The sequence below is a fragment of the Rhipicephalus microplus genome, chromosome 1 (assembly GCF_043290135.1).
Source record: "Rhipicephalus microplus isolate Deutch F79 chromosome 1, USDA_Rmic, whole genome shotgun sequence".
NCBI lineage: Eukaryota > Metazoa > Arthropoda > Arachnida > Ixodida > Ixodidae > Rhipicephalus > Rhipicephalus microplus.
In genome coordinates this window covers 243,390,481-243,417,078 of record NC_134700.1, presented here as the reverse complement: position 1 = coordinate 243,417,078, position 26,598 = coordinate 243,390,481, and the positions used below count along the sequence as shown (strand labels likewise).

The window sequence follows — 26,598 nt, the reverse complement described above, 5'->3', positions numbered from 1 at the left end:
GTACGTGAAAGCATGAAAAAGGACAGCAACAGAGCCAAGTGAGGAAGGAAATAGGTGGTAAAACAGCCGGGGTAAGAATACATTTTTTGCAGGTGACAAGGGCACATCAGAACACTTAATGGGATGTGCCTCAGCAGTGGCGAAACTTAATATTCGCAACGCAGAACTGTTCTTTCCAAGCGGAACTTCTATATGACCAACTGCTGAGTAAATAGACGTATTATTTCACCTGGCCCGCATGAACGTTTACAAAGCAGCATCCAAATAGTCACTTTCTCACCACCTGCAGTCAGTGGACGATTATTTCGTATGGCATAGCTGTTAAAAATGTTTATCTGTTGTAACATCTTATAGCGATAAGCTATCGTTTGTGCTGTTTACAGGGCATCACTTGCTGAAAAGATAGCTAAGCTCTACGTAAATTAATTAGGAGTATGTGGTGTATGATGCTGTTCTCGCTAAAAAACTAGCTTTGAACCTTGAACATATTGTGTGCAATTTTATAGTGACTACTGCACATTTTTAATGACGATAGTCTTTCTTGGGGACCTTCGACGCAAAAATTTCGGTCTGTCTGTCTGTACATTTGTCTGTTAGTTCACTCTTAACGGCATGGAGTACTTGAAACAGCCGACCCCATTCGCAGCGCACACCTATGTTGCTCAAGGTTGAGTGTTCATGCTTGTGCAATTGTCAATTAAAAAACAAATATTGCACCTGTCTGGGGCATCATAACAACACGTATATATTCTGCATGTGCGTATCTTACTATAAAAGGCACACATAAGTAATTTTAAGGACCGTAGCGCTTATCACGCTGCGCTGACCATGCAACGCTTGCACGGAAAGGCGAGTGCTTCCAACGCTTTGCTAAAACGAAACAGTGGTGGCACCTACCCGTCGCCTTGCATTCTACACCTTATCACCTCTGAGATGGGTGCGCACATCCGTCTCAGAGCCATGCGCTTGGTTTTTCAAGAAGACTGCCAGGTGGCGCTCATATCTCACGTGTGACGTGATTTGATGCGCTTGTTCGCCTCCGCTGCACGCTCGAGGCACTCTAACGCAGCGCCTCCAAAATAGCATTCACCGATTTTCTTGCGCAGAACATCAAATTAACTGTTCACTCTCCACACGCAAGACTATCGTCTTTTGACGACATTTGCAGATTACATGCAGATAGGAGGCCAACTTTTTTTAATTAGTGATTCCTTTTTTTAAGTGTGGCATTGTTGTTAAGTGAGGTATTTTGGACTAAAGACTTTTGTGTTCTAGCAGTGAAAACATACAGTATCTTTTATGTGAGCAATCATACAAAGTTTGATTTCATTAATCATCTAGAGAAAGCCCTACTTCGATATCGGTGTTCAGGTGTTGATTCTAAGGATGGTCGTGACTTACGGTCTTAGTTAAAAATTAGGTTCACATTTGTTTACTGAAAATTGCCACAAGCCGTGGGTTGGCCGTGAAATAATACACTTGAGCTGAAACAAATGAAATAAAGCAGCAGGTTATGTGCTATAACGCCTATCATGAAATTGGAAAATCATGTGGTAACCAAATCGCAACATAAATATTAAAGTTTTTACTTTCTTTTCTTAGTGCGGATCTGTAAAAGTTGTGGTGGTGTTGGAAGACTATAAATTCTATTACATTCAGCTTATTGACGACGCAGCTAATGCACTCAATATATTTTTCCACATAATGAAAGCCATGGCACTCGCAAAGGATTTTACATGACAAATGAGGAGAGTCATCATCAGTATGTTTTTGTGTCTGCTGCAGGCCCTGAAAGCATGCCCTAAAAGCTTTACATTAAACAAACAAAGTTTCACACAGTAAAGCGATGGTTCTCGCCCAAGATCAAAGTGACCTGATTTTTAAGCTATGGTTGACATTATGAAGGAAAAAAATTCTGGCATAGGTTTCTCGAATTGCATGTATACAACTAAGATTGGCTGAAAGATGGTCATCGTTTTTAAGAGCAGTTGTCCATGTGAGAGCTCGTAGGAGGAGGAGGAAAGGTTTAAGCAAGGAAAAGACGCAATCTCTGCTACTCTAAAGAGCTCATATGCTTAATGGAGCCAGAGTGGCAGTGGCACGTGATGGCGGCAAAGATGTGGGCTCAGGGAAGTGATGGATATTACCAGCCAATTCATTACCATTACACCTTGCAAATTAAAATTTTGAAGAATACAGGTACTGTAGATAACTTCCTGTAAAAGTTCTTATTTATTATTCATTGTAATTTGCCTTGCTGTCGTGGCACTGCAAACGCCGAGTGCAAGACACTCTTAAAAAACTCTCTTCTGCTAGATCACAAAGAGACTGCTTTGGAGCCCATATTTGACAACTCCTGACAGATTCAAAAGTCTTGTTCTCTGCATACCACCTTTTGTCTTTCGCATTTTCAGCCTTAGTGCGATGCCCTCCTGCTTCAGCTATTCAGTCACCTCAGTTTCTGAAGTCCACCTTTGTTGATTATTATTCCTATCTTTTTTTCAATGTAGTCATTGAATTACCTTCTTTTGTTGTGCTGCAACTAACAATGGACAGACTTAATCTCCTTGTTGAAACCCTTTCTTGATAGTAGTTTGCCAGCATTTCTTGAGGAACATAGTAGTTGTGAAATGTCTGCATATATTAACTGCGGTATCCCTGTGTATTTCAATTACCCTTTGCTGATGCATTGCCTCCTGTAGTGCTGGTAACTGTAAAGTTGAATGCCTCTACCGTATTTATAAACGTCATATTGAGGGATGCTATGTATTTGGTAGACTTAAATAAATTTTATGGTTAGTTGCATGAACCTTATCTACAATACCTTTGCTGAATCTAGCTTGCTGTATCCTATTTGAATTCGTCAGGAACTGCACGCTTTGTACAGTCTTGAAAGAAGCTGACCAGTGTGCTGTTCAAGTTTTTCACGTCTCTCTTTTTGTGTATTAATGAAATATTGGGGTCTTTTCAAGTCAGTAATGTACTTGTGGTTGTGTAGAAAGCTTTCTCAGAATGTGAAATCACCTTAGTCTTTGATCAATCTACTGTCGGGTCGTCTTTGCCAGCCACTTATGCACAAACATGCCTTTAAGAGCCCCTCCAATCTCACTGTACCTACGCATCTAGCCACAGTTCCATGTTTGATTTTGACATTACTCGAGGTTAGATGGCTTGTTTGTGAACTGAACAGTTACAGATAATAAGCCACCTTCACTTTGTTATTGATGTTGCTTGTAACAATACCCTGCTTATATTTCACTGCATGCATTTTATTGCAGCAGCAGTTGTATGGACACTCGTTGGGTATACGGGCACTTTCCGTGGTTATACGGTGATTTAAACCCACAAAGCAGTGCTTTCTTTCAGGGCAGTTGTTATTAAAAAGTCTAAGTAACATCTTGTGACAGGCTTTTTGCAGATGCAACTAGCCTCCTTGCACATTGAAGACCCCTGTTGGGTAGCTAATTTCTTGGAATTGACACATTTTTTTGTGAAAAAACCCAGGGAACTGCCAAGCCATGAGTGTTAATGTTGTGTCCATGCCATGAACTTATGAAGAGCATCAAAATATGCATATGCGACTTCAATGGGTGTGCTTTTTATTAGAGGTTTACAATTTCAGTAGAGGTGTTGTTTGTAGAACTCTTGTCTGTTTACCTTAGGTCTAGCTTTGTTCAACATGAAGACAGTCATACAGAAAAGTGGTGCTTGTTTAAGGTGTACAGTCACCCCTGTACTTAGTGAAATTTTAGCAGGGTAGACAGGCCTACACATGACAGACACATGACCTACCATGCATGCCATGTACTACATGACCAGACAAGGGTATGCTGACAATTTTTTGGCCTTCCTTAACAGTCGAGACTGCACGAGACACAGCATAGATAGATCAAAATGTTGAAGGATTCTGGGCTTGGATTAATGAATAAATAGATGAAAGATAAATCTACCCAGTTTCTAGACATGAAAATTGATTTTTTTCCCTCTCGTGTGTGTTTGCAATACTTTCCAACGACCGTGAAACCGTTGCTTGATTTCAGCTCCAGTCAATCTAAGCTCATTGAACAGGGGATAGCACTGTCCTGCCCCTGCTCTCGATTAAAAAGAACATGTGTGCGTGGTTTCCACCACAGTTTTGATAAACGAGTGGCTAGATTAAGGAGAGCAGGATTTCGGAATGTTGCAATCACAAAGCCATGTGAAAAAAAAAAAAAAAAGTCCAAAAGGTTAGTTTAGCAAAAGACAGCACAAACTGAAAGCAGCTGCAAGCAAAAAGGATAAAACTGCCATAACGGAATTGCCATCATTTGTTACATGAAATATACAGTGATTGTTGTCTGTTAAATATATTTCATAATCAAATATTAATATACAATAGATGCTTCGACAATGCTCTCAACTCCACTTTATGTGTGGCAAATTCATTATGTGCTCCTCAAACACAATAGCTGCTCCAAACTAGCACTTTTTTCTGCTCCGAAAACACTTATGGTTGCTCCAAAGCAGTACTTTTCCTGCTCCAAGGTACTTCCATCACTGCTAAAGCTGCTAGGAGACATTCATTTTAGTTGTTTTCTGTTTCCTTGTTGGGCTCAAGTATGGTCAATGCACCTAAGTTCACTAAAGTGTATTTTTCAACTGTGTATTGTTACTGGCCGCGAGATCAAGCAGAGTCGCCGCCTGGCAGCGACTGGCCAAAATGTAGAAGTGTGGATTGCTCCTTGTGTCGTCTGCTAGCCACGCCGTGTTTCTATGTGCGTGTACATCATGCACGTTCTCAAACTGTAGTTTGTTCGGTCAAGTGAGCGCGTGTGTAACTGTTTCTACGTATGCCTGAAACGACGTACGAACGCATTTGGTCTTTCTTGGCTGCTAATGCTTATTAATAAGATCGGTGAGTGCAACTTTCAAGAGTGCTGTTTATTGTCGTCGTACGCTCCATTCACTAGAATAATTTCAGAGTGGGTGCTGGTTTCTGTTTCAACCCCATTGCAAAATGCTCTTGGCATCCTTCCTAACATGAATGCTATCAAATAGTGAATGCAGCGTTTTATAGCAACTCGGTTGTAAAGAAAAAAAAACAGGCTCCAGGCTATGCATTTGCGCACTGTTGGTAGGTGTACAACTACGACACTGTAGTTTAGTGATCATGCGAGGAGTTTTAGTTGTGTTTATCTGGCCGTCGTACCACTACATAGAAATATCACTATCACATAAACTGTGAGACTTCGGTACTTACACTGCGCTTAAAACAGAGTCGCCATGCGCAACCGTGTGCTTAGATTTATGAAACGCTTTAAAGAGCCCATACGTTGAAAAATAATTTAGACGACGTGTCCTAAGTATGATGTCGTACAAATTCATAGAAAATTTCATCTTTTTTACACTGTTTTCAGTGTTTATGTGGTATTGTTAGTGACCGACAAAAGGCAGTGGTAATTTTTGTCTGAAAAAAAAAAAAACATGCTTGTCCCATTAACCAGGTCTTTGTTGTAGCACTGTAATTCATCTGTAAAAATTTTCCGCTGAACTCTTACATAATATTTTACTGGTGCAAAAACATGTGCGTACACATGGTAAATGCAGTGTAGTGCAAAGCGCTGTTAGCCACTAAGCTTTCGTGATTAGACTTATTGAGATTGAGAAAAAACATCAGATTGAGAAAAAACATCAGATTGAGAAAAAATATCATATGCGCACTGGAGCGAACGATGGTACTGAACAAATCGCACAGATATGTGGGCTTTCTACAATCTTTCTTTATCTTTTTTTTGCAGATGACAATAATGTAAATAAGTAGTTCAGCCACGCTACAGCAGTGCGTTGCAGGCAGAACACAAGCTAACCACGTACAAACAACCCAACAAAGGTGTGACTTCGTGCAGAAGCGTGAAGAGAGTCACCCAGGGCGAGCATCCCTATGAATGGCAGAATGCACTTAACACACGGTGAATGTTAATGTTGCATAGGAGTCGTGAACCGATCCAGTAGAGAAGAGCATAGATATTACCAGTAAACTGTAGTCAATGCATTTTATCTGCCGACAATCGGATGAAATCACACGCAACGATGCGCCGCTGTATGTATTTGTATACGCACAGCCGACCACCTATCCACACTTTCGCGGGGCAGTGCTGCACCCTATAGCCAGATCTCGTGAATATGAGTAGTTTTTCTAATGTATTTGTCAGCATAAATTTGAGAAAACCAGGCAGTAACATGCAGGTGACATAGTTACAGGCTATTAAAAGATTTCAAAAGGACAGCTGCACCTTAGTTGCATTTTGGTACTTTTTGCCCACGATAGCTGCAATATAAAGTCTCTTGACGTTATAACGCCCCAATAAACGATGCTTGGCTTGGTGAATATCATATGCTAAGAGGAAGCCTCCCCAACAAGCTTGTGAGGGCATAAAGCTATGGGAAAGGATTTGATGTAACCGATTAATGTGATCGTTCGGGCAAGTTGGTAATTTATCATTAAGAAAATTTCAACAGCGTACAAAAACATGAATGAATTGCTTGGTGTAACTGGTGAATCTTTGCGGAGAAGCTTCTGTGAATAACAGCATGAGCACTTGTTAGCAGTGACCACTTGTCTGTGATGAATGTCATGCAGTTCCTTTGTGCGGGGAGCATTGATAATGAAACTGTTGTCTTGCGTGCAGCATGTCTGGCCGGTCCAACTCACAGAACCTGCTGGCTCAGATACCTGCCAGTGTGCTGGTCAAGAATGTAAGCCCCGATGAAATCGTGCCTGAAGAGGCCCTCGAAGTGGCTGTTTCTGAGGTGATGGAGGATGCATCTGGTGAGCTGCAAGCAGCTGATAATGTGGAAACCATCATGGTGGCTGATGAGGAGTTTCATGGCACAGTGGTGCAGGAAGTTGAAGAAGTGCAAGAAGACATCACAGCCGAGGTCATGGCTTCTGTGGACAACACGGTCCTTTGCAAGGTATTAAGACACTTCCCTCTAATAAGTAGAATTTTCTGAGCAACTCTCGTTTCAATGTACCTGCAGACTATAATGAAATAAGTCCGATACTACAGCTAATTTTATAGGGACCACTGTAGCATATTGTCTTTCAAGTTTGTGGTACAGAAAATATGGTCCTAAAAAAGTAGGCACACCAGCTAGACATGTGCGCTGTTCACTTCATCATTATAGTGTCGTGTAAGGGAGCCAAAAAGTGGGCACACCGTAATTATTCAAATCTAACGCGCACCTTTTTTTTCCGGTTAAAGCGAGATCATAAGTCGCATGTGCGTTAGAATCGAGTACGAAAAAAAAAAAATGAATACAGTCACATTATTTCCAACGGCATTTCCAAAATGGTCGCCCCCTATGTGCGTCGGCATGGTGCGTCGGTCATTTCTGCCAATGTGTTTCCCTTTTGCGGCACTTCGTACGTGTGCTGAGGAATTCGTCATCTTGTAGTGCATTAGCATCGACGGCATGGAAGGGCTGACTCCAAAAACTCTACGAGTGGACCACGATGCCGCTTTTAAAAGAAAAGTCATCGCGTGTGCAGAAACGGACGGAAATCGGGCCGCATCGCGGTGGTTCGGAGTTCCCGAAACATGCTTGCGGGACTGGCGGAAACAAAAGCAGAAGATTGTCGACAGCAAAGCTTCACGTAAAGGCCTCAGTGGACCACACAAGGGTCAGTTTCCGCAAATCGAAGAGCTGCTCGCCGAGTATGTGCTTGAGCAGCGAGCGGCGCAGCTGCCAGTGACGACAGAACTGCTCCAAGTGCGGACTATGCAATCAGCCTTAGAAAAAGGGCTAACGCGGAGCCAGTTTGAAGCGAGCAGGTGCTGGACAACTAACTTTATGAAGAGGAAAGGCTTCCCCTTTGAAGGCGAACGAGCATATGCCAGAAGTTGCTGAAGGAGTGCGAAGAAAAGCTTCACAGTTTTACAGAGGTTCGTCCTAAACTTGCGGCACAACAATGGCTACCTGCTTGGGCAAATCGGGAATGCCGATCAGACGCCTCATTACTTCGACATGCCTGGCACCACAACCATCGAGAAGGGGGCGAAGCAAGTTCGCGTGATGACATTGGACCACGGAAAAATAAGAGTGACGGCAATGCTCTGTTGCACGTCAGATTGGCACAAGCTTCCCCCGTACCTTATATTTAAACGGAAGACACTCCCGAAAGGAGTTGTTTTCCCGACTGGTGTGATCGTGCGGGCCAACGAGAAAAATAGGTGCGCGTTACAATCGATGTCTTTTTTTTTTTTCGTCGTGGAAACCAGGTGCGCGTTACAATCGAGGGCGTGGTAGAATCATGTAAATACGGCAAGCCCAAAACCAGCAACACTCATGTGAACCTCATTCTGTTGCATCTGTTTTTTTGATGATGCATCCTTGGTGTCAGGGAATTCTCATTGTAACTTGGGATGAGTTGCTCCTCCTAGTTGGCATCTGAGAGCTTCCTTTTGTTAATGGCAAATATGTCGAGTACTTAGCTAAAACATTCATCAAGAGCGCTGGATGAAGTCCCTGTCTGTCGCACCAGCTGATGCCTTCACAGAGTAATGTTATATACAGCTCCCAACTGTTTATCATGCTGCTGCTCCCTAGATGCTTGTCAAACCCCGCAGGGGCGCCTGCGCAAGTAGGCGTTTGGTGTGTAGCGACACCACGGACCCGAGCTAGCCACGCACGCCTAGCCGTGCGTGGCTTTGCCGTGTCCGGGGAAAAGGGGATCCTGGGGGTTGAGCCAATGCTGGGTGATTGGACCTTTAAGGCCCCCCGGCAGAGGCAACACACCCCTTTGGCCCTGGCTTCACGTAGACGGCACCCCTGGGCTGACCCACCCAGGGGAAATCGGTAGTCGCCTTTTCCTATTTCTCTCTCTCTCTACATCTTAGTCTTTTCTCGTCTTTAAATCTATCCTGTCTTCTTCTCTCTTCCATTTACTTGCGATTTTTTCTGGAGGCAAGGGTTAACCTTGTGTATGTGCTCTGTCTTGGGCACAATACATTTGGTTATAGCGGCTGTGTACAGCTGACGTTGACATGCCTCATATAAATTTAGGACTTGTCACGTCCCCGTGTTGGGCTCCATGGTGGGCGGCTGGCATGGCTGCCGAACTCACATTTAGTTTATGGCTTTTTCTTCTCTCCCTTCATTGCACGATCGTCCTCTCCCGAAGAGAGGGCGCACCGAAGACTTTTGCAATTAATTCAGCAAACCGAAAGAAACTTTCCCCGCTACCATGTAATCCATTGTGAAACCGCTGAAAAGAACGCAAGAACTATTTCGCCTTTCGTTGTTTCCAAATGCCTCACCACTACACTTGGACCAGGTTACCAGGCTACAAGAATGGCCAGTGGGGATCTCCTCCTCGAGGTAAAAAGTCAGAGCCAGTATGAAAACCTCTCAAAACTAGAATCGTTTGGAAACATACCTATCTCAATTACACCACACCGCTCACTCAACACTTCCCGAGGCGTTGTATCTGATCAAGACTTGCTTGACCTGACTGAAGGTGAGCTCCTCGAGGGCTGGAAGGACCAGCAGGTGACACAAGTACAAAGAATCAAAATTAGGCGTGATAAGAAGGAAATCCCAACGAAACACATAATTGTGACATTTTGCACCAGCACCCTGCCTGAACATCTCGAAACAGGATACTTGAAGTTGAATGTGAGACCTTACATTCCCAACCCACGACGTTGCTTCAAATGCCAGCGTTTTGGTCACTGCTCTCAGAGTTGCCATGGCCAACTCACCTGCGGAAAGTGTGCCACCACAGGACACGCTACGGACGAGTGTAAAGTGGAGGATGGGGCCCACTGCGCAAACCGCGATGGTGCCCATCCCGCATACTCCCGAACCTGTCCAACATGGAAAAAGGAAAAAGAAATTGTTACAATCAAAATCACACAAAACATTACTTTCCGAGAAGCCCGTCAACAAGTATCTGGGCTTTTCACAAACAAACCATCGTTTGCCGATGTAGTGCAACAGGGGGCAGCACTACAACGGCCTGCGGCAACTGCCCATGCCAGGCACAGTGTGCCCAGGCGATCGCCAATGCCCCCACCCACGGCGGGAACAGCGAAGGCTGCCCTGCCACTCGTCCCCACGGCGACAACCAAGGCCGCTGCAAGTTCTTGCAGCGGCCAGGGTATCCCAGCACCAAAGGAGGTTCCTTCGACCTCTAGCCCAAGAGGACCGAAGGTTTCGCCCCCCGAGGTGAAGGAGACCCCAGGGTCGGCCGATATGAAGGCCTCGTCTCACCAGGCGAGGTCCCAAGCCCAAAACATCAGCTCGCAAATGCGGGCACGCAGTGCCTCTGAGGAGGCAATGGACACCACGGCACCCCTGGTGCAGAAAGATTGGCGTAGCTCCCTGGAGCGTGCCAAAAGAAATAAAAAGCCAATAACGGGGCCCGGCGACGGCCCTGTTCTTTGAGTCTTAATGCTTAGCTTAAGAAGCAGACACACCCATTGTTCCTTACACACAGCACTACGTTACCTCCAATATGGCAACACAAATAATACATTGGAACGTCAGAGGACTCCTTAGAAACCTCGATGATGTTCAAGAGCTCTTTTGCAAACATTCGCCAAAAGTGCTGTGTGTACAGGAAACTCATTTAAAATCTAAAAACACGAATTTTTTGCGTCGGTATGTTCTCTTCCGAAAGGACAGAGATGATGCTGCGGCATCATCCGGCGGTGTAGCCATTATTGTTAATCAAAAAGTTGCATGCACACATTTACCACTGCAAACAACACTAGAGGCAGTGGCTGTTCGAGCAGTTCTTTTCAACAAGCTCGTCACCATCTGCTCTCTGTACATACCCCCACACCACCGTCTTGGAAAACGAGAATTTGAGTCCTTGATAGACCAACTACCCGAACCTTATCTGGTCCTTGGTGACCTGAATGCTCATAGCAGTCTATGGGGTGATTCTCGCTGCGACGCACGAGGTCGTCTCATTGAACAGTTCCTTTTTTCCTCCGGCGCCTGTCTGTTGAATAGGAAAGAGGCAACATATTATAACCTTGCCAACAAAACCTACTCTTCCATAGATCTCAGCATCGCATCTCCTTCACTTGTACCATTACTCCAATGGAAAGTTCTAAATAATCCCTACGGAAGCGACCATTTTTCTGTCGTTTTGAGTACACAAACATCATACGAATATCCTCCACGAGTTCCCAAATGGCTTATACACAAAGCTGACTGGGAACAGTTTCATAACAAAGCTCACTTATCTTGGACTGACATATGTGGGCTAAGCATAGATGAAGCTGTGCAGTACTTCACAGCTCTCCTTATTAACACAGCAGCCAAATGCATCCCACAAACATCTGGACAGCCCGGCAAGCGACACGTCCCATGGTGGAACACAGAGTGGCGTAATGCGCGAAAGGAACAGAACAGGGCATGGAGGTTGCTGCGCAACTCGCCGACAGCGGAAAACCTTGAGAGCTTTAAGAAAATAAAGTCTCAAGGCAGGAGAACGCGTCGGCAGGCCAGAAGAGAAAGCTGGCAGAAGTTTTTGTCAGGGATCAATTATACACACAGGAGGCTAAAGTATGGAACTTGGTTGGTAGGATAGCAGGAAAACAAGTACACACACTTCCACTCCTAAACACTCAGGGTGATACCTTGGAAGATAAGGCAAACTTCCTCGGTGCACACTTTGAACGGGTATCCAGCTCGTCCCACTATACTGACACTTTTCAAAAATACAGAACAAGAATAGAAAAGCAGAAACTAGAACATAAATCCACTAGATACGAGGCATATAACCAAGTTTTCAGTCTAGCTGAGCTCCGAACATCTCTAAACTCCTGCAGTACTTCTGCCCCAGGTTCTGACCGTGTGGTGTATGAAATGTTAAAAAACCTACCAGCCGAAACACGAAAAACCTTACTTTGTTTATACAATGCTATCTGGTTTTCTGTCACTATCCCTACCTCCTGGAAAGAGGCTATTGTTATTCCCATTTTGAAAAAGGGCAAGGACCCTTCTTTAGCTTCAAGTTATAGGCCTATTGCACTTACAAGCTGCTTGTGCAAAGTATTCGAAAAAATGATAAACTGCCGACTTCTACATATTCTTGAAACAAACAATTTGCTCGACCCATTTCAGTGTGGGTTTCGAGAAAGTAGATCCACCACAGACCACCTCGTTCGTATCGAGGCACAGATAAGAGACGCCTTCGTCCATAAACAATATTTTCTCTCTGTGTTCCTCGATATCGAAAAGGCTTATGATACAACATAGCGTTTTGGAATTCTAAGAGACCTGTCCCACCTTGGCGTGCGCGGAAGAATGTTTCAAATAATTGAAAGTTACCTGTCAAACCGGACATTCCGTGTCCGAGTGGGCACGGTTCTTTCCCAAATATTTGTCCAGGAAACAGGCGTGCCACAAGGTGGTGTACTTAGCTGCACACTTTTTCTCATCAAAATGAATTCCTTGCACTTGTCCATCCCCCACAATATGTTCTATTGTACATATGTCGACGACGTCCAGCTTGGCTTCAAGTCATGCAACTTGGCAATGTGTGAGCGGCAGGTTCAGCTGGGTTTAAACAAGATCTCCAAATGGGCAGATGAAAACGGATTTCGACTTAACCCACAGAAAAGCACGTGTGTCTTGTTCTCTCGAAAAAGAGGCATGCACTCGGAACCTGACATTTGACTGAACGGGCAACGTCTGTCCGTCAAAGCCGAGCATAAATTCTTAGGCTTAATCTTGGACAACAAGTTGACCTTGGTGCCACACATAAAGTATATAAAAACATGAATGTTATAAAAGTGTTGTCACGTACTACTTGGGGTAGTGACAGGCAATGCCTCATGAATCTGTATCGAAGCCTCGTTCGCACCCGCTTAGATTATGGGGCCGTTGTTTATCAGTCTGCACCTCAAAGTGCTTTGAAGATGCTGGACCCCGTGCACCATTTGGGCATCCGCCTTTCTACGGGTGCTTTTCGCACCAGCCCCATAGAAAAAGCCTTTATGTTGAGTCAAATGAGTGGTCGCTTCATCTGCAGAGAACTTACATGTCTTTTGTTTATTTCCTTAAGGTGAAAGCGCATAAAAAGCACCCCTCATACTCTACTCTTAATGATTTGTCGAGCTCAATTCTGTTTCAAAACAGGCCTTCGATGAGGCAGCCCTTCTCACTTCGCCTGAAAAGTCTAGCTGAGGAAACTGGAGTCTCACTTGAACACAGCCTAATGGCTCCTGTAGCATATCCACCACCGTGGCAATGGCAGACTATAGACTGTGATGTGTCCTTTCTAGAAGTTACAAAACATGCGCCTATTGCCCATATCCGAACATACTTTCTGGAACTTCAACACAAATACACACGTCCTGAGTTCTTTACAGATGCCTCCAAATCCAACTCCTGTGTGTCCTATGCTGCTGTCGGCCCATCCTTTTCGGATGCTGGCCCTCTACATCCAGGCACAAGTATCTTCACAGCAGAAGCTTACGCTATACTTGTGGCAGCTAAACACATCAAACAATTACAAATACCAAAAGCAGTAATTTACACAGACTCCCTCAGTGTGGTAACGGCTCTGCACAGTCTTAAAAAACAAAAAAACCCGGTCCTTGTCTCACTTTACTCCATTTTGTGCACACTCTACACACTCAAACAACATGTTGTAGTGTGCTGGGTGCCAGGGCACCGTGAGATTCAAGGCAACGTGAGGGCGGATCAACTCGCTGCATCCGTCCACAAAAGCACTGCCCCTACACCCATATCAATCCCGGCCCTTGATCTTAAGCCGTCTCTCAAACGAAATCTCAGGGACTACTGGCAGAGCAAGTGGGATACACACACACAAAACAAACTACACATTGTTAAGCCACACCTTGGTCATTGGCTGCCCGTATCGAAATCGCGTCATACAGAGGTAATACTTACAAGACTCAGGATAGGACACACATACACGACACACACACATCTTTTGTCCGGTGGGGATCCACCATTGTGTGACAGATGTGGTGAAGGATTAACAGTCCTTCACATTTTAATTCAGTGCAAACAATTGGACGCTCTAAGAAAACAACACTTTCCATTACCCTACCGACAACATATACCTTTACACCCTGCAATGTTCGTCGGTAGGGAACCGCTTTTTAGTCATAAGTCATTATTCGCGTTTTTAAGAGAAATTCATAGTTTTCATATCATATTCCCGGGCATATCGTAGCACGACCTCTCCTGAGAGGTTTTCGCTGCGGTGGCTACACAAGAAAGCACTTGCCTCACGGCCCTTGGACGCAAGGGCATGAACGGGTGAGGCACTTGTGCTAATGCCATACATATCCACCATCGTCTTTTATTATCACCAACTTTCATCACCTATTCGCACCACACACCTTTCACGGCATGGTCATGATTTTACTACTTGTATGTTTTTACCCGCCTTACCGCGAGGAATTTTATGGCCCTTATACAGCCGCTAATCACAATCATTGTCCACATTCGTTGTCCCATGAACTGGCGCTCTTTGGCCATCAAATGGCCCTTGCGCCAAAAAACACCATATATCATCATCATCAGATGCTTGTCAAAGATGATTAGTGGCGGAGTAGAGTGTAAAGTAGCCTTCCTTATGGTCACTTCTTAGGCGGCACAACCAAGAACTTAGCTAGAAGCTCAAGCGACCAAATAAATATACATGCTAAAAATGAACAGATGTGAACTTACCGAGCTGGATTATGAGTCAATTACAATGCGATTAATTTATGACATGTAATTTACTAGTGCATTTGAAGTTACGTTAAAGACAGACTTTGTCTTTTGTAGGGAAGTTTCTAAACTCTGTCTGAATGCTTTTTAATTTCACTGAAAGAATGGTACGTAGAAGCTCAGTTGCAACTGAATAAAGGCAACGAGGCTGGTAACACCCGAATGATATGCCAATTTTTTGAAATGGGCAAACTTCCCACATCCTTCTCAGGTGCGAAGCCAGAATTTTTTTTCGGGAAGTCGGGGGAGGGAACTCCCTTTAATATGGCCATTTTTTCGCTCTCAAATGCCATGGCGAAAAAAATATTTCAGGGGGGGGGGGGGGGGTGCACGTGCCCAGTGTGCCACCCCCTGGCTACGCCTCTGATCCTTTTGTTCTCAAGTAACTAAAGATTAGAAGCTTTCCCGCATTTAAAGCTGTTACATAAGACTTTGTGATACATTTGTCGCGCGCTGCTGGTGCGGACGGAGCAACAACAATAAAGTCCATGCAGGTGCGAGGAGGCACGCGCCTGCATGGATAACATAAGTCAGTTGGTTTTTGCATTCAATGTGGCGGCATCTTACTTCCTCTGCCTGCCAGCTACAGTGGTGACTCTGGACCATGGAATAACATTCCAGAAGGTTGCACCGGACACTTTCTCTGAGCCAACCAACCTTGACCCGCCTATCACCATGGCGTGACGACGAGATACAACGGCCACGGTGCCTTTTTACTTGTGGAATTGCCCAGAAAGCTCAGCCATCTGGCTACTCAAGATGGAGGCGTTTTTTTGTGTGTGTGTGTGTGCAACATTGTCTCGCAGCAGGAATAGTAGGCCATCACGGTAGCTATCCTCTTGCTCTGCCATCTGTTGTGCCTCCTTCTGGGCTGCAAGCATACAACCGATTTTGAGGTTTTATACGAGCCCCATCACAACCGGGAGTGCCAGGTCACTTGCTCCCTGCCGCGCTAAACCTTAGTTTCGTACCTAAGCTGTCGCCTTGGCCTTCAAAAGTATTGCCTCCTACCAAAAGCATTGCCTGAGGAGCCAACTATTGTCAACGTGCCCACCATGTCCTACGTGCGGTCAGCCAGCTTCAACATCACCTGATGCACCCGTGTTCACACAAAATCTCAACGCAGCTGTGCCGCTCTCCAGAATCTAGGACCACCAAACACTGCCATCAATCACCGCTGCGATACTCCAGCCGACTTGTCAAGAATGACGTGGGTGAAGCGCAGCAGTATTTCGTCCTCACAGTCAACTATGTTCTTGGCCGTGCTTTGATCTACACGACAGATGTAAACACAAGCCGCGCACCATTGCTGCATGCTTCCTGCGATCCACCCACCAATGGCACGCCTGTGTTCTTACGCTGACAATGTCTCGATGTAACGCCCCAACCGGCATTGGCGGAAGCCATCTAACCAGAATCGGGGAAGAACTTCAAACAACTACTTCTGACAGAACACCCCTGTGCATTACCCATCCTTTGTCACCCCCAGTCCCAACCTCCCAAAGAAGATTGATAATCCCTGCGCCACTCTGCTGTTCGACCAGGACTGTCTAATGGACACTTGTCAACTGCGACTCCATCTATATGGTGGGGGCCCTGTTGCGCGCTGCTGCGATAGGGTCCAGGGCACTGCTGCGACAGCTGCATGGCAGTGCTGCAACAGCTGCACGGATTTTGTTGTTGCTGCTGACGCAGCAACAACAAAATCCATGCAGCTGTGCGGAGGCATGCGAGGGCCATAAAATAAATCGGTTAGTTTTCGCATTCGATGTAGCAGCATTCTTCTACCTGTACGCTTCACATTCATTGCCAAGTTTGTGGCAATTAACCTTTAGGCTGATCAAAAAGAATCGCATGAGCAGCGGTAACATTCTGGTTACGAGGTACGAATCAACTAAGCATTGGCATAGCCAGGGAGTGGCAAACCGGGCCCATGTCCTCCCACTCCCCCTCTAGAAATTTTTCACTAGACCAAAATGATCATTTGCCTGCTCGGCTTCCCCTTCAGATCAAAGTGGTGACCTCCCACTCCTTGTGAAAAAAAATTTCTGCCTATTTCCTCGCAAATGAGTAGCTTATCTGTGTGAGCTTCAGCACAGTTTGGAGATTTTACTCATGAATGGGCTAAGGTTTGTTGCCTGTGAGTTCGCATGCAGAAAAAAAAGAAAACACAAGTTGTAAAAGTTGGGTAGAATAAGGAGCATCGCTGCACTTCTCGAGAAGCGTGTCGCATTAGCAATGTACGTGCGCATAGTGAGAGCGGAGTTGCCTTTGCAGCAAAGCATGATTCGACAGAGCCGCCGCGCTTTAGCAGACGATGCGACGAAGTCGCACCTACAGCTGTCACTGTGCTTGCAGTTCAGCAAGTGCACTGGAGAGGCACTCTGTGGAGCGCTTGCATCATGATGCGCGGTGTTTAAGGTGGAAGTGGATGTCTCTGTACATTTTGCCAGTACAAGTGGTGTTTCGTTGAATACCTTCAAAGTGTTAGGCTCAAGTTGACTCAGATCCTGATGTCCCAAATATCAGGTTAGTCAAATTTCTTCCCTGGCATTCGTTACCTCAAAACGCTACTGTGTCAAACTTTGGATATTCATGCTGATATTTAAAACCATTTGTTAACCTGTGGCAGTGGACAACTGGTGCAAACACAGGCTCTTGGAAGGTTTGTAACTTGAATGGCATGCTTAGGTGCCAATCAGCAGCATAAAGATGATGATCGAAGTCCTACTGGCTATGAGAGGTTGCCAATTGTGATCATTTGAAAGCCCTGGGAGCTTCGGGGGTGCCAAGGATGTCAAGACTGGAGCTGTGCACAAGCCACATTTCTGAGCCGGGCCTGCTGACTGTGTCGAATGCTCGCTCTAGCCTGGCCCCAAAGGGCGGCTAGCCTATTCGATCCGGCCTGACATTATGAATGTTTGTTGGGCTTCCAAGGTACTGTTTTTCGATAATGTGGTATTTTAGTAAACATATCAAATTGAAACATAAGTAAATGACTCATGACAACCACTAAATACATAGATTACAAGTTGTCACTTAAAAATAACTGTTCAATGATTCGGACTTCAGTGAAGCGCATGGCATCTCCTGCCGAACTGAAATTACGTTTGCTTCATGCACTAGCAGCTGGCATTGCCAATATTGCTACCCATAATATTGTTTTCGCAAGCGTAGCGAGCTTGGAATACTTAAACTTCCTGTTCTGCCAGAAGTTTAGTACCATGAATGCTGGGCAGGAGGATGATTTTATGGTTAGATAATCTCGGAGCCCATCTTCCATGCTCATCACTACATGCTGAAAAACAATTCTGGCACAACATCTATATTTCTAGCTTGATTCAGGCTTTGCACCTGGCCCAAGCCTGGCATCCAGCCTAGCCCAAACCTAGCCCATCAGCCGGGCAAGGCTCAGGCTTTCAGGCTACCTGAAGCCTCTAGTCAAGACTGCATAGATGACCATTGTGTTCTTGGAATTCTATATGAAATGGCGCAAGAACATAGCCCTGTTTGTGCCAACTAATGCGGCATCCATCCTACAACCAGTGTACCAATCTGCCATCGAGATCATCCGTGAAAAAGAACGTTTTACTGCGGATCTGGTCGTCAAATGAGAGCTACAGAATTGACTTACTCTGTAATTAGCTCGTTTCTGCTACCGTTGGATGCTAATTATTTTTATCATGCCTGATTTTGTCAGGAGACAATTTCAGTACAGCTAGTTGCACAGGACTTTAGTGGCTGTGACCTTCCTGAAAAAATGCACCAACTCTCAGGCTCTTCAAGCGTCCCTGTAACTAGTTAAATGAATGAGGTGAAAAACAGCAGAAATGGCCGATAAAAGCTAGAGCAAGGAAGAGCAAGAAAACGAGGAGCCACGAGACATTTCGACGCTAGCCAAGAGCAAAAGCTTCTTACGGTTATGTTCTCTGAATCTAAGCTGAGCGTTGGGGTAGTGGTGGGCAGTTGTCGAGCTGTGCTTTAGCAGAGTTGAGAATGCTTTCCTCTCACTAAGTACAACCACCAAGTAGACTAGCCAACACAAGTTTCTTTTACGGACAATGAATGGCTCAAGAACCGACTGCATTGACTTGTTTTTAAAGGGGTGCTACGTACACCAATTTTTGAAGCCGAGTTTATTCCGATATACAACTCTGCTGTATATATAGAGATGGTTTCAAGCAAGTGTGGTGCTCAGTGAATGGGATTTTATTTGGACATTAAACTTGATTTTTGCATGACGTACATACCGACGTTGACACTGGCATAAGGTCGGGCCACTATCTATTTCTGTGACTTCACGTGCCATTATGGCTAGTTGTGTTGACTAGGCTGTTTCGAATTCTCGTCAAACCAAATTCACTATTTTCACTAAATAGTGATTCTGGTCAAATAATTTTCAACTTAATTTGATTAGTATGTATCACACAATTTAAAGAAACATCCCTAGTAGCACGCATTGTTGCCGTAACGTTACAGCAATGTTTCCTTCCAACATTGCCTCAACATGGATAATGTTCATTTTTGGCTGCATTCCGGCAACATTCAAAGACACCATTGCCGCAACATTGATAAAACAATTTCGCAACGCTGCTTGAAAGTTGCTATAACATTCAGACAACTTTTATCTTAACCGCGACATGCAGCAATGTTGATGCAACGTTTTTCCGGTGCTGCTTGGAAGTTTCCTCAACATTTCAGAATCTTTCGAACAACTGAAGAGCAACATACAGCAACGTTCATGCCACATGTCTGAACTGTTGCTTCAAAGTTTCACACTACATAATGGCAACCTTACAGTAACTCAATTTCAACATGAAGCAATATTTCTGCCATGCTGCTTAGACATTAGTGCAACATTCAGGCAACCTATGAGTATCCTAGCTGCAACATACAGCATTACTATAATAATGTTGTTGCTATGCTATTGCGATGTTTCAATATAAGAAACTATAGTAGTTTTCAGCACATATATGTCGAGGCATTTTGTTGTTCATGGCTGCTTTTTCATGTATTCAGATCACATAAACACGGGTATCTCAATTCTGTCATATCTCTGCAAAGATCAAGTGGCAGGCTGGTACGGCTAATGGCAGAGGGCACTAAATAAAATTTTTTAATTCATATGGTATGCCATGATGTTTAACATCAGTTGTCATGAAGCGAGCTTCAACTTAACAGCCGCATTGCATGCAGATCTGCACGTTGCCAGTCAGTGGTTGATAGCAGCAACGTATATTTGTCAAAAAGAGGAAAATAAATGCTGCTTTATATTAGCCTAGCATATCACTGTGCAAAAGGAAGAATTGTTTCTTATACAATAAAAACATCTCAGCACTTGCAGTACGTTGTCGGCAATGTAGTTTTGAAGAGCAGCAATGAATTTATCTACCGTGGCTGTTATGACAGTGAGGTTTCATGTGGCATGAACGTTCAGAGAAATGGGTTCATCACTTAGAGTTGAGATAAAAAGCAAAACCCCACCGCGGTGGTCTAGTGGCTAAGGTACTCAGCTGCTGGCCCGCAGGTCGCGGGATCGAATCCCGGCTGCGGCGGCTGCATTTTCGATGTAAACGAAAATGCTGTAGACCCGTGTGCTGAGAAGATATAAAGCAATGCCAGAATATATTATACAGGAGAGAAAAGACAGTTCGGTATAATCAAAGTTGCAGGATTAAATTAACCGTACAAGTTTTCTTCAAAGAATATATATGTTTAGAATTTTTCAGAATAATTGTTCCTATCAAGAACAGCAATATAGCAGAAAGATTTTTCATTCAATATTACATCACAATCTTTGAGAGGGACCTCTAACGGCTAGCTGAGATACGCATTGAAAATAACGTCCAACATCGGTGAACAAATGACCCTGAATTCTTTAAACAAAAAAATATCTCATTGCCACATTGCACAGCTGAATAGATAAACATGAATAAAAAACAATATTGGCACCAATAGGGGTTTTGCATTGAAGCTATAGTAAGGTTAAGAAAAAGAAAATACTGTGTACAGTAACAATACAAAGTACTGTCAACAAACTTTGCCGCTTTAAGACATCTTACAAGGTCTGCCAAGACAAAATGTGTCATAGACGTAAGTGAGAAAGTGTTAGGAGACATAAGTCTCTTGACATGAATTTTGTAATGTCAAACTTAATATGATATGTAGTATTATAATTACAAGGTGCAAACAAACAGATTCAAGTTGCCCTTCGGAAGCTATCATAATTCTACAACACAGTAGAAAGAACTGAAAAAAAAAAAAAACAAGGTTTGGGATCACATTCGAGGAGTTAGTCCAACTTTCTGGTGATCGTGTGTAGTTGTGTGGAGATGGTTCATGCTGTTGTAATACAAAGGAGGTGACAAGGCGGACGGCGAACCAGTGCACACAGCCAATCAGTCCATCTAACTTGTTAGAGGGCACGTTGAATGCAGGCTCGTGCTGCCTCCCTGAAAAAAAAAAGGCACACCGATTTAAATTGGCAAAATGAAGCAGCAAACTTCAATCACCTGAAGCACCAAGGCATATCCAGAGAATGTCTAGCTAATTTGTCTACAAATCTACAAAGCCAATTCGACTCAACCTGCAACTGTTGAAAGCCTTAAGAAAACAAAAATAAAATTATTGCATTCGGAATGGCTAGCAAACATGTGTTCGGCGTGAGGCGAGGTGGAAGCGTCCAATTCAGTGTCAGACGAAGAAAAGTTACTTGCATATTGTTCGTCTTTTATTGATGCGCAAGGCAAACTGAGCACGCCGGGCGACTGAGGGTGCTGAGCAATTGAGTCACAAAGCAGAACTTCATTCCATCACTCTGATGGCTCGTTTTCAGAGTGATCGTCACTTCGACCATGATCCCTTGCCTCTAAGCAGCTTCGAAGTTCATTACGAACGTCTTCAGCTAATCTTTGACGCTCTTGCTGGTCGCCTACTTTGGTCAACGAGCATTTCACCCACTGCGTCTTTCGCCCGCGTACTCCTCATAAAGCAAAAGCCAGACATTAAAAAAAAGAAGCATACGACAGAATATTCTGTGAGTGTTCTGAGATTTAATTTATGTTACATTCATTGAAAAAGACTTACCGTTCTTCTCTCGAGGCAGTATTTGTGTAGTCTCCAGCTTTGCACCAGGAATAGCTCACATTGCGACAGCGCGTACAGCTTTACCCGCGAAACACTGCGCGTGGCCATTGGTGATGTCAATAACCATAGGGCTGTCGCTGATCCACAAAGGTTCCGCTTTGGGTCTTGGTTTCATTTTTGCATGTTGTTTGCCCCTGCAGCACCACTAGCACTGTGCACGAACCAACGCGCCACTGTGATAAGTTGTGAAAATAGAAATATCTAACACAAAGCGCGTTTTAAAAAAAAATGTATGTTGAAGATCGTAGTACGTGTACTACGTGCAAGTTTTCATTACAGGCAGCAATGCAGTGATGGCATCATTATTTTAGGCAAGTAATAGAGAAATCTTTTGAATTTATTTGTGCATGCCACAGAAATAAAACCAGCTTTGTAGGACGTAACACAGTTGCGGCAGATATGAAGCAGCCATGAGGCCAAATATGGGCCAATGTCTGTCAACATTTGACATTGTCACAACATAAAAATGCAATGTTACCACAACACCGCTGGTGCAACATTGATCAGATGTTGGTGAAAGTTGAGCAACATCTGACAACATTGATGTAACGTGGCTAAATGTTGCACAACATTCAACAACATTTGCAACGTTCTGGCAACATAGCGGCAACAATTTGTTGCTACTAGGGATGGGCATATTGGTCATAACCAAACTAACCTGCACAACATATAAAAAAACTGAAACAAGGCCTGTGGAAATGCCATTCTTTTTGGTTCAGAGGAAGTGGAAACAACTTTGAACAGCAGCAGGGTTTGGCTTTTGGTAGAAGCCCCACCGCAGTAGTCTAGTGGTTGAGGTACTCGGCTGCTGACCCGCAGGTCGCGGGATCGAATCCCGGCTGCGGCGGCTGCAGTTTCGATGGAGGCAAAAATGCTGTAGGCCCATGTGCTCATATTTTGGTGCTCGTTAAAAAAACCCCAGGTGCTCCGCAGCCCTCCACTACGGTGTCTCTCATAATTATATGGTGGTTTTGGGACGTTAAACCCCTCATATCAATCATCAATCAACTTTCGGTACAATACAAGTGGTAACCTGTAAAATATGTTACGTTTTAAAATTTACTATACTGTAGATCCGTGATAATTCAGACTCTGATAATTCATACTATCAGGTAATTCAAACAAAATTATATTTTTTGGTTGGCCCTCTGTTCTTTCTATGTATTTAAAAGGCTCCTAATTCAAACTCCATCATTTGATTAATTGATACTCTTTGCAGGTCCATACCAGAAAATATCTACTGCTTTCCCTCTACTATTCAAAATTTTGTCTGCTTATATAATCCTAACAGTGTAAAAATGAAAAATATTCACCTGAGGCCTTCAAGGAAAAAGGATCTTACAAATAAACTAATGTTTGAAACTAAGCACGTGCATGGCAAACTGTGATGCTTCTCAACTGGTATAGAGAGCTTTGTGCTGAAGGCACATACCTACAGCAGTGAAACAGATGGCGATTTCTTTAACATTATTTAAAAATTTCTTTAAAAGGTATGACTAGCAGTATAGGGCCAATAACCTTGCAGACTTTACACCTCTGCTTTCTGTTCATTGCGTGCATGCAGTTAGGGCCACACTCCTAAAATTTTTAAATGTGTTGAAATCAATTCCTAATCATAATGTGCGGTGTCACCTCATTCGGAGTCATCTGAGAACTTCTGATAATTCAAACAAAATTCAGAGGTTTCTTCGAGTTTGAAATAATGAGAGTCAAATGTACTTAGAGCATAAAAGCCAGTATAACAAGCTTTTCAACTTAGGAAATTATTAAGCAATGTGAGGGTAATATGTTTATTTAACCTTAAAGTGAGGCTTTGCGGCAGTGCGGATTTCCCTAGGATGGGCATTTTCACGGCTTAGCACCTTTTCACTGCAGTGCAACCACCTTTAAGAGGTTACATGCGAACTAATTTGTGCAAGTGTTTTCACGGTTTAGCACCCCTACACTACAGTGAAACTACCTTTACAGGGGGTTAAATGCAAATTATTTAATATACATCGGTTTGTTCATTTCGAATACTTAGAAATTTTTAACAGTTTAAATTTATTTATTTATTTACAATACCTCGAAGGCCCCAATGAAGGGGTTTTACATGAGGGGGTGGGCTATTACAATGGATTAAAGGGGTAGATGTTCGATCGCTGCTTTGAAGTATGATACAGGAGTGGTGCACAACGTGAGGAGGAAGGTCATTCCAGTCTTGTGCAGCTTTGACAAAAAAAAGATGAAAGGTGCGCAGTGGTGTGAGCACTTGGTGGGTAAACGGCTTTCCCGTGATTTATACGGTCTGAATGACGATGGGCTGGCTTGACGGTGGGAGTACGAGGTGATCCACGATAGAACTGTTTTGAACCAAAGTGAATTGAGATACAGTAATGTGCGTTTGAATATTCGAAGCATCCAAATACTTGCAAAAGCCTAGTGTTGACATCAAATACCGAAACAAACAGAATGGCCACGTGCACGCTGTGGCCATGGAAAACATGTGTAACCATGTGTGTGAAAACATGTGTGGCCATGAAATGATGCAACATCTAGAACAAGCACATTTCAGGGAACCCCTACCGTGTTGTGACATCAGAGTACAGTTGCAACCAGAAATAGCTTTTCAAAGCATACAGTACATCATTGTTCATGGCGCATTCACACTTACAAGTGCATTTTGTAGGCTCTCGAGGGCTTGACCTTTCTTTCATTTCATGCGAGGGAACTAGTGGAAATGTTCGTGTCAGCACCCAAGTAATAAAACTGCAACGCACCTGTCTTAAATGTTTAGTGTGTTCCACCACATCATTCAATTTTTCTATTAAGGGGAGATGCGGGTCGAAAAATGAGTTTTTTTCAAAATTACCGATTTTTTATTTTCGCCTGTTTTGATAAGATTAGTACCTCTACTCTTATGACAAAAATAATACAGGTCGAGACTTAACTGGAAATGCTTTAAAATTTCATCTAAAAAGCACAAGGTGCCTGTTAAAAGGTCGAAAGTGTGCAGTCTTCGACCACCTTGTCGCCGATAATGCGCCGCCGCTAGCCATTGTTGATCGCATGAGTCGAAGAGTCTAGCCTCACTCTTCAAATAACAACAGTTTCTCTCGCTGATGCAGCGAAAGGAATAATAATAAGAATCACTCTTCTGCGCGTTTTTCGAGTGCTGCGACTGGCCTATCACATGGTACGAATCGGGGACCGCCATTGGCTGCTGCACGCCTGTATGTGCTGTGAAACCTATTTGCGGGGTCCATGTCTTGTCGAGCAGCGCAGCTGAACAATGCTTTTCTCGTGTAATTATCTCCGTCATGAATGAAAAAAGGCATTGCTCGCAAGTGAAAGCCATTGTGCGGTGCGCTCTGTAGGAATAGGCTACGAGCAGCTGGCCCGATTAGCGGCAGTTGTTGGCTTGCAAAAACCAATGCATCAAAGTCATTCACACCCGTCAGCCGGAAAGTTCGTGATGCGGCAATGGATGACGTCAGCGCCAATCTTGGGAGGTCGAAAGAGCTCGCAGTGAGAGAACTTAGCAGCGACGACATTGCCATTATGTACGATAGTATGTGGCACAAACATGGCTGCAAAATGGCATGACACTGCACTTCTTTTGGATTTTGCCGTCCTGTCGAACTTCTTCCTAGCTTGCATTTGGCACAAGGCTCTGCCAGATGGAGCGAAAGTTTGGCAAGCGTTTTATGGCCCTGTCTGTGAGGCAGTCGGCTCGAAAACGTCGAGAGGGACAAACTTGTGGTGCCGGCGTATTTTAGTCGCAGTGGCCACTACAAGAAGGATTGTTCTTTTTGGTGTGGGAATTTCATCTGATTTAATAATATCTTCGATAAATAAAAAGTCAATTTTAACTTTAAAACTCGTTTTTCCCAAAACACAAATTTTGCCATTTCTGCTAATGTGCCCCTCCTTTTTCGGGCACTTCTAGTGCTCGGATCTGCATGAAATTTTGCCCAAATTTTTTCCAAAGTATGACGAATGCAATTATCTAGTTTAAATTTTAATATTTTATAGTATAATAAAAAATTGTACGAATACCTTTACTAGGGTAGGTGACATATGGACGTTTTACGTCTATTATTTTTCACGCGTATTACATATTTTGTATGTGCTTTCCAACACTTTATTTGAAGCATCATGAACTATGAATGGTAAAAAATTACAGAATTTTAGAGATGAAAAGAGGGGGGGCAAAAGGGTTAAAGTTTTCACTTTGTCATGTTGCAGAGGTAAAAGTGTGTAACTTGCAAGAAAACTAATTATATATTTGAAACCAGCATAAAAAGTTCCATAAACAGCTCAAGTTTCATTGCTCTAGGGTGAATAATAAAGAAAAAGCGTCTTCGAGTAGCATCTCCCCTTAAAGACTACAGTATTGTAGAAATTATATGCAACATTGTACCATTTATTTGGACCGTCTAGTTACATGTATCATCAGTGCTCATCAGTGATGTTCCGAGGCTGTTCTCGGTCGAAAACTCCGGTGATCTGAGCAGGTTTGCAAGATTTTCAGGTGACTGTTTTGAACAAGTTAGGGTCAATCTGCAGTTGCATTTGTGTTTGCAAATGTGTGGTTTGTCATTGTTTAAATGCAATTGATGTTTCTATAAATAAGAGCTGAAACACGTTCTTGGTAACAGATACTGTAATAACAGACAGGATATTATCGTAGGCCCAGCTAGCGCGAACAGCAACAACTTCTAGCAC

General features: G+C 43.7%; 1 protein-coding gene across 1 annotated transcript in view; it reads left to right on the top strand.

The window, feature by feature from the left end:
* The window catches only part of LOC119184931 (uncharacterized), a 54,666-nt gene that overhangs the window by 24,473 nt on the left and 3,595 nt on the right, over positions 1-26,598 (top strand). Inside the window, exon 3 of the mRNA XM_075868350.1 lies at positions 6,669-6,954. Within this exon, the coding sequence (XP_075724465.1) occupies positions 6,669-6,954 (286 nt within the window). The remainder of the gene's footprint in view (positions 1-6,668; positions 6,955-26,598) is intronic.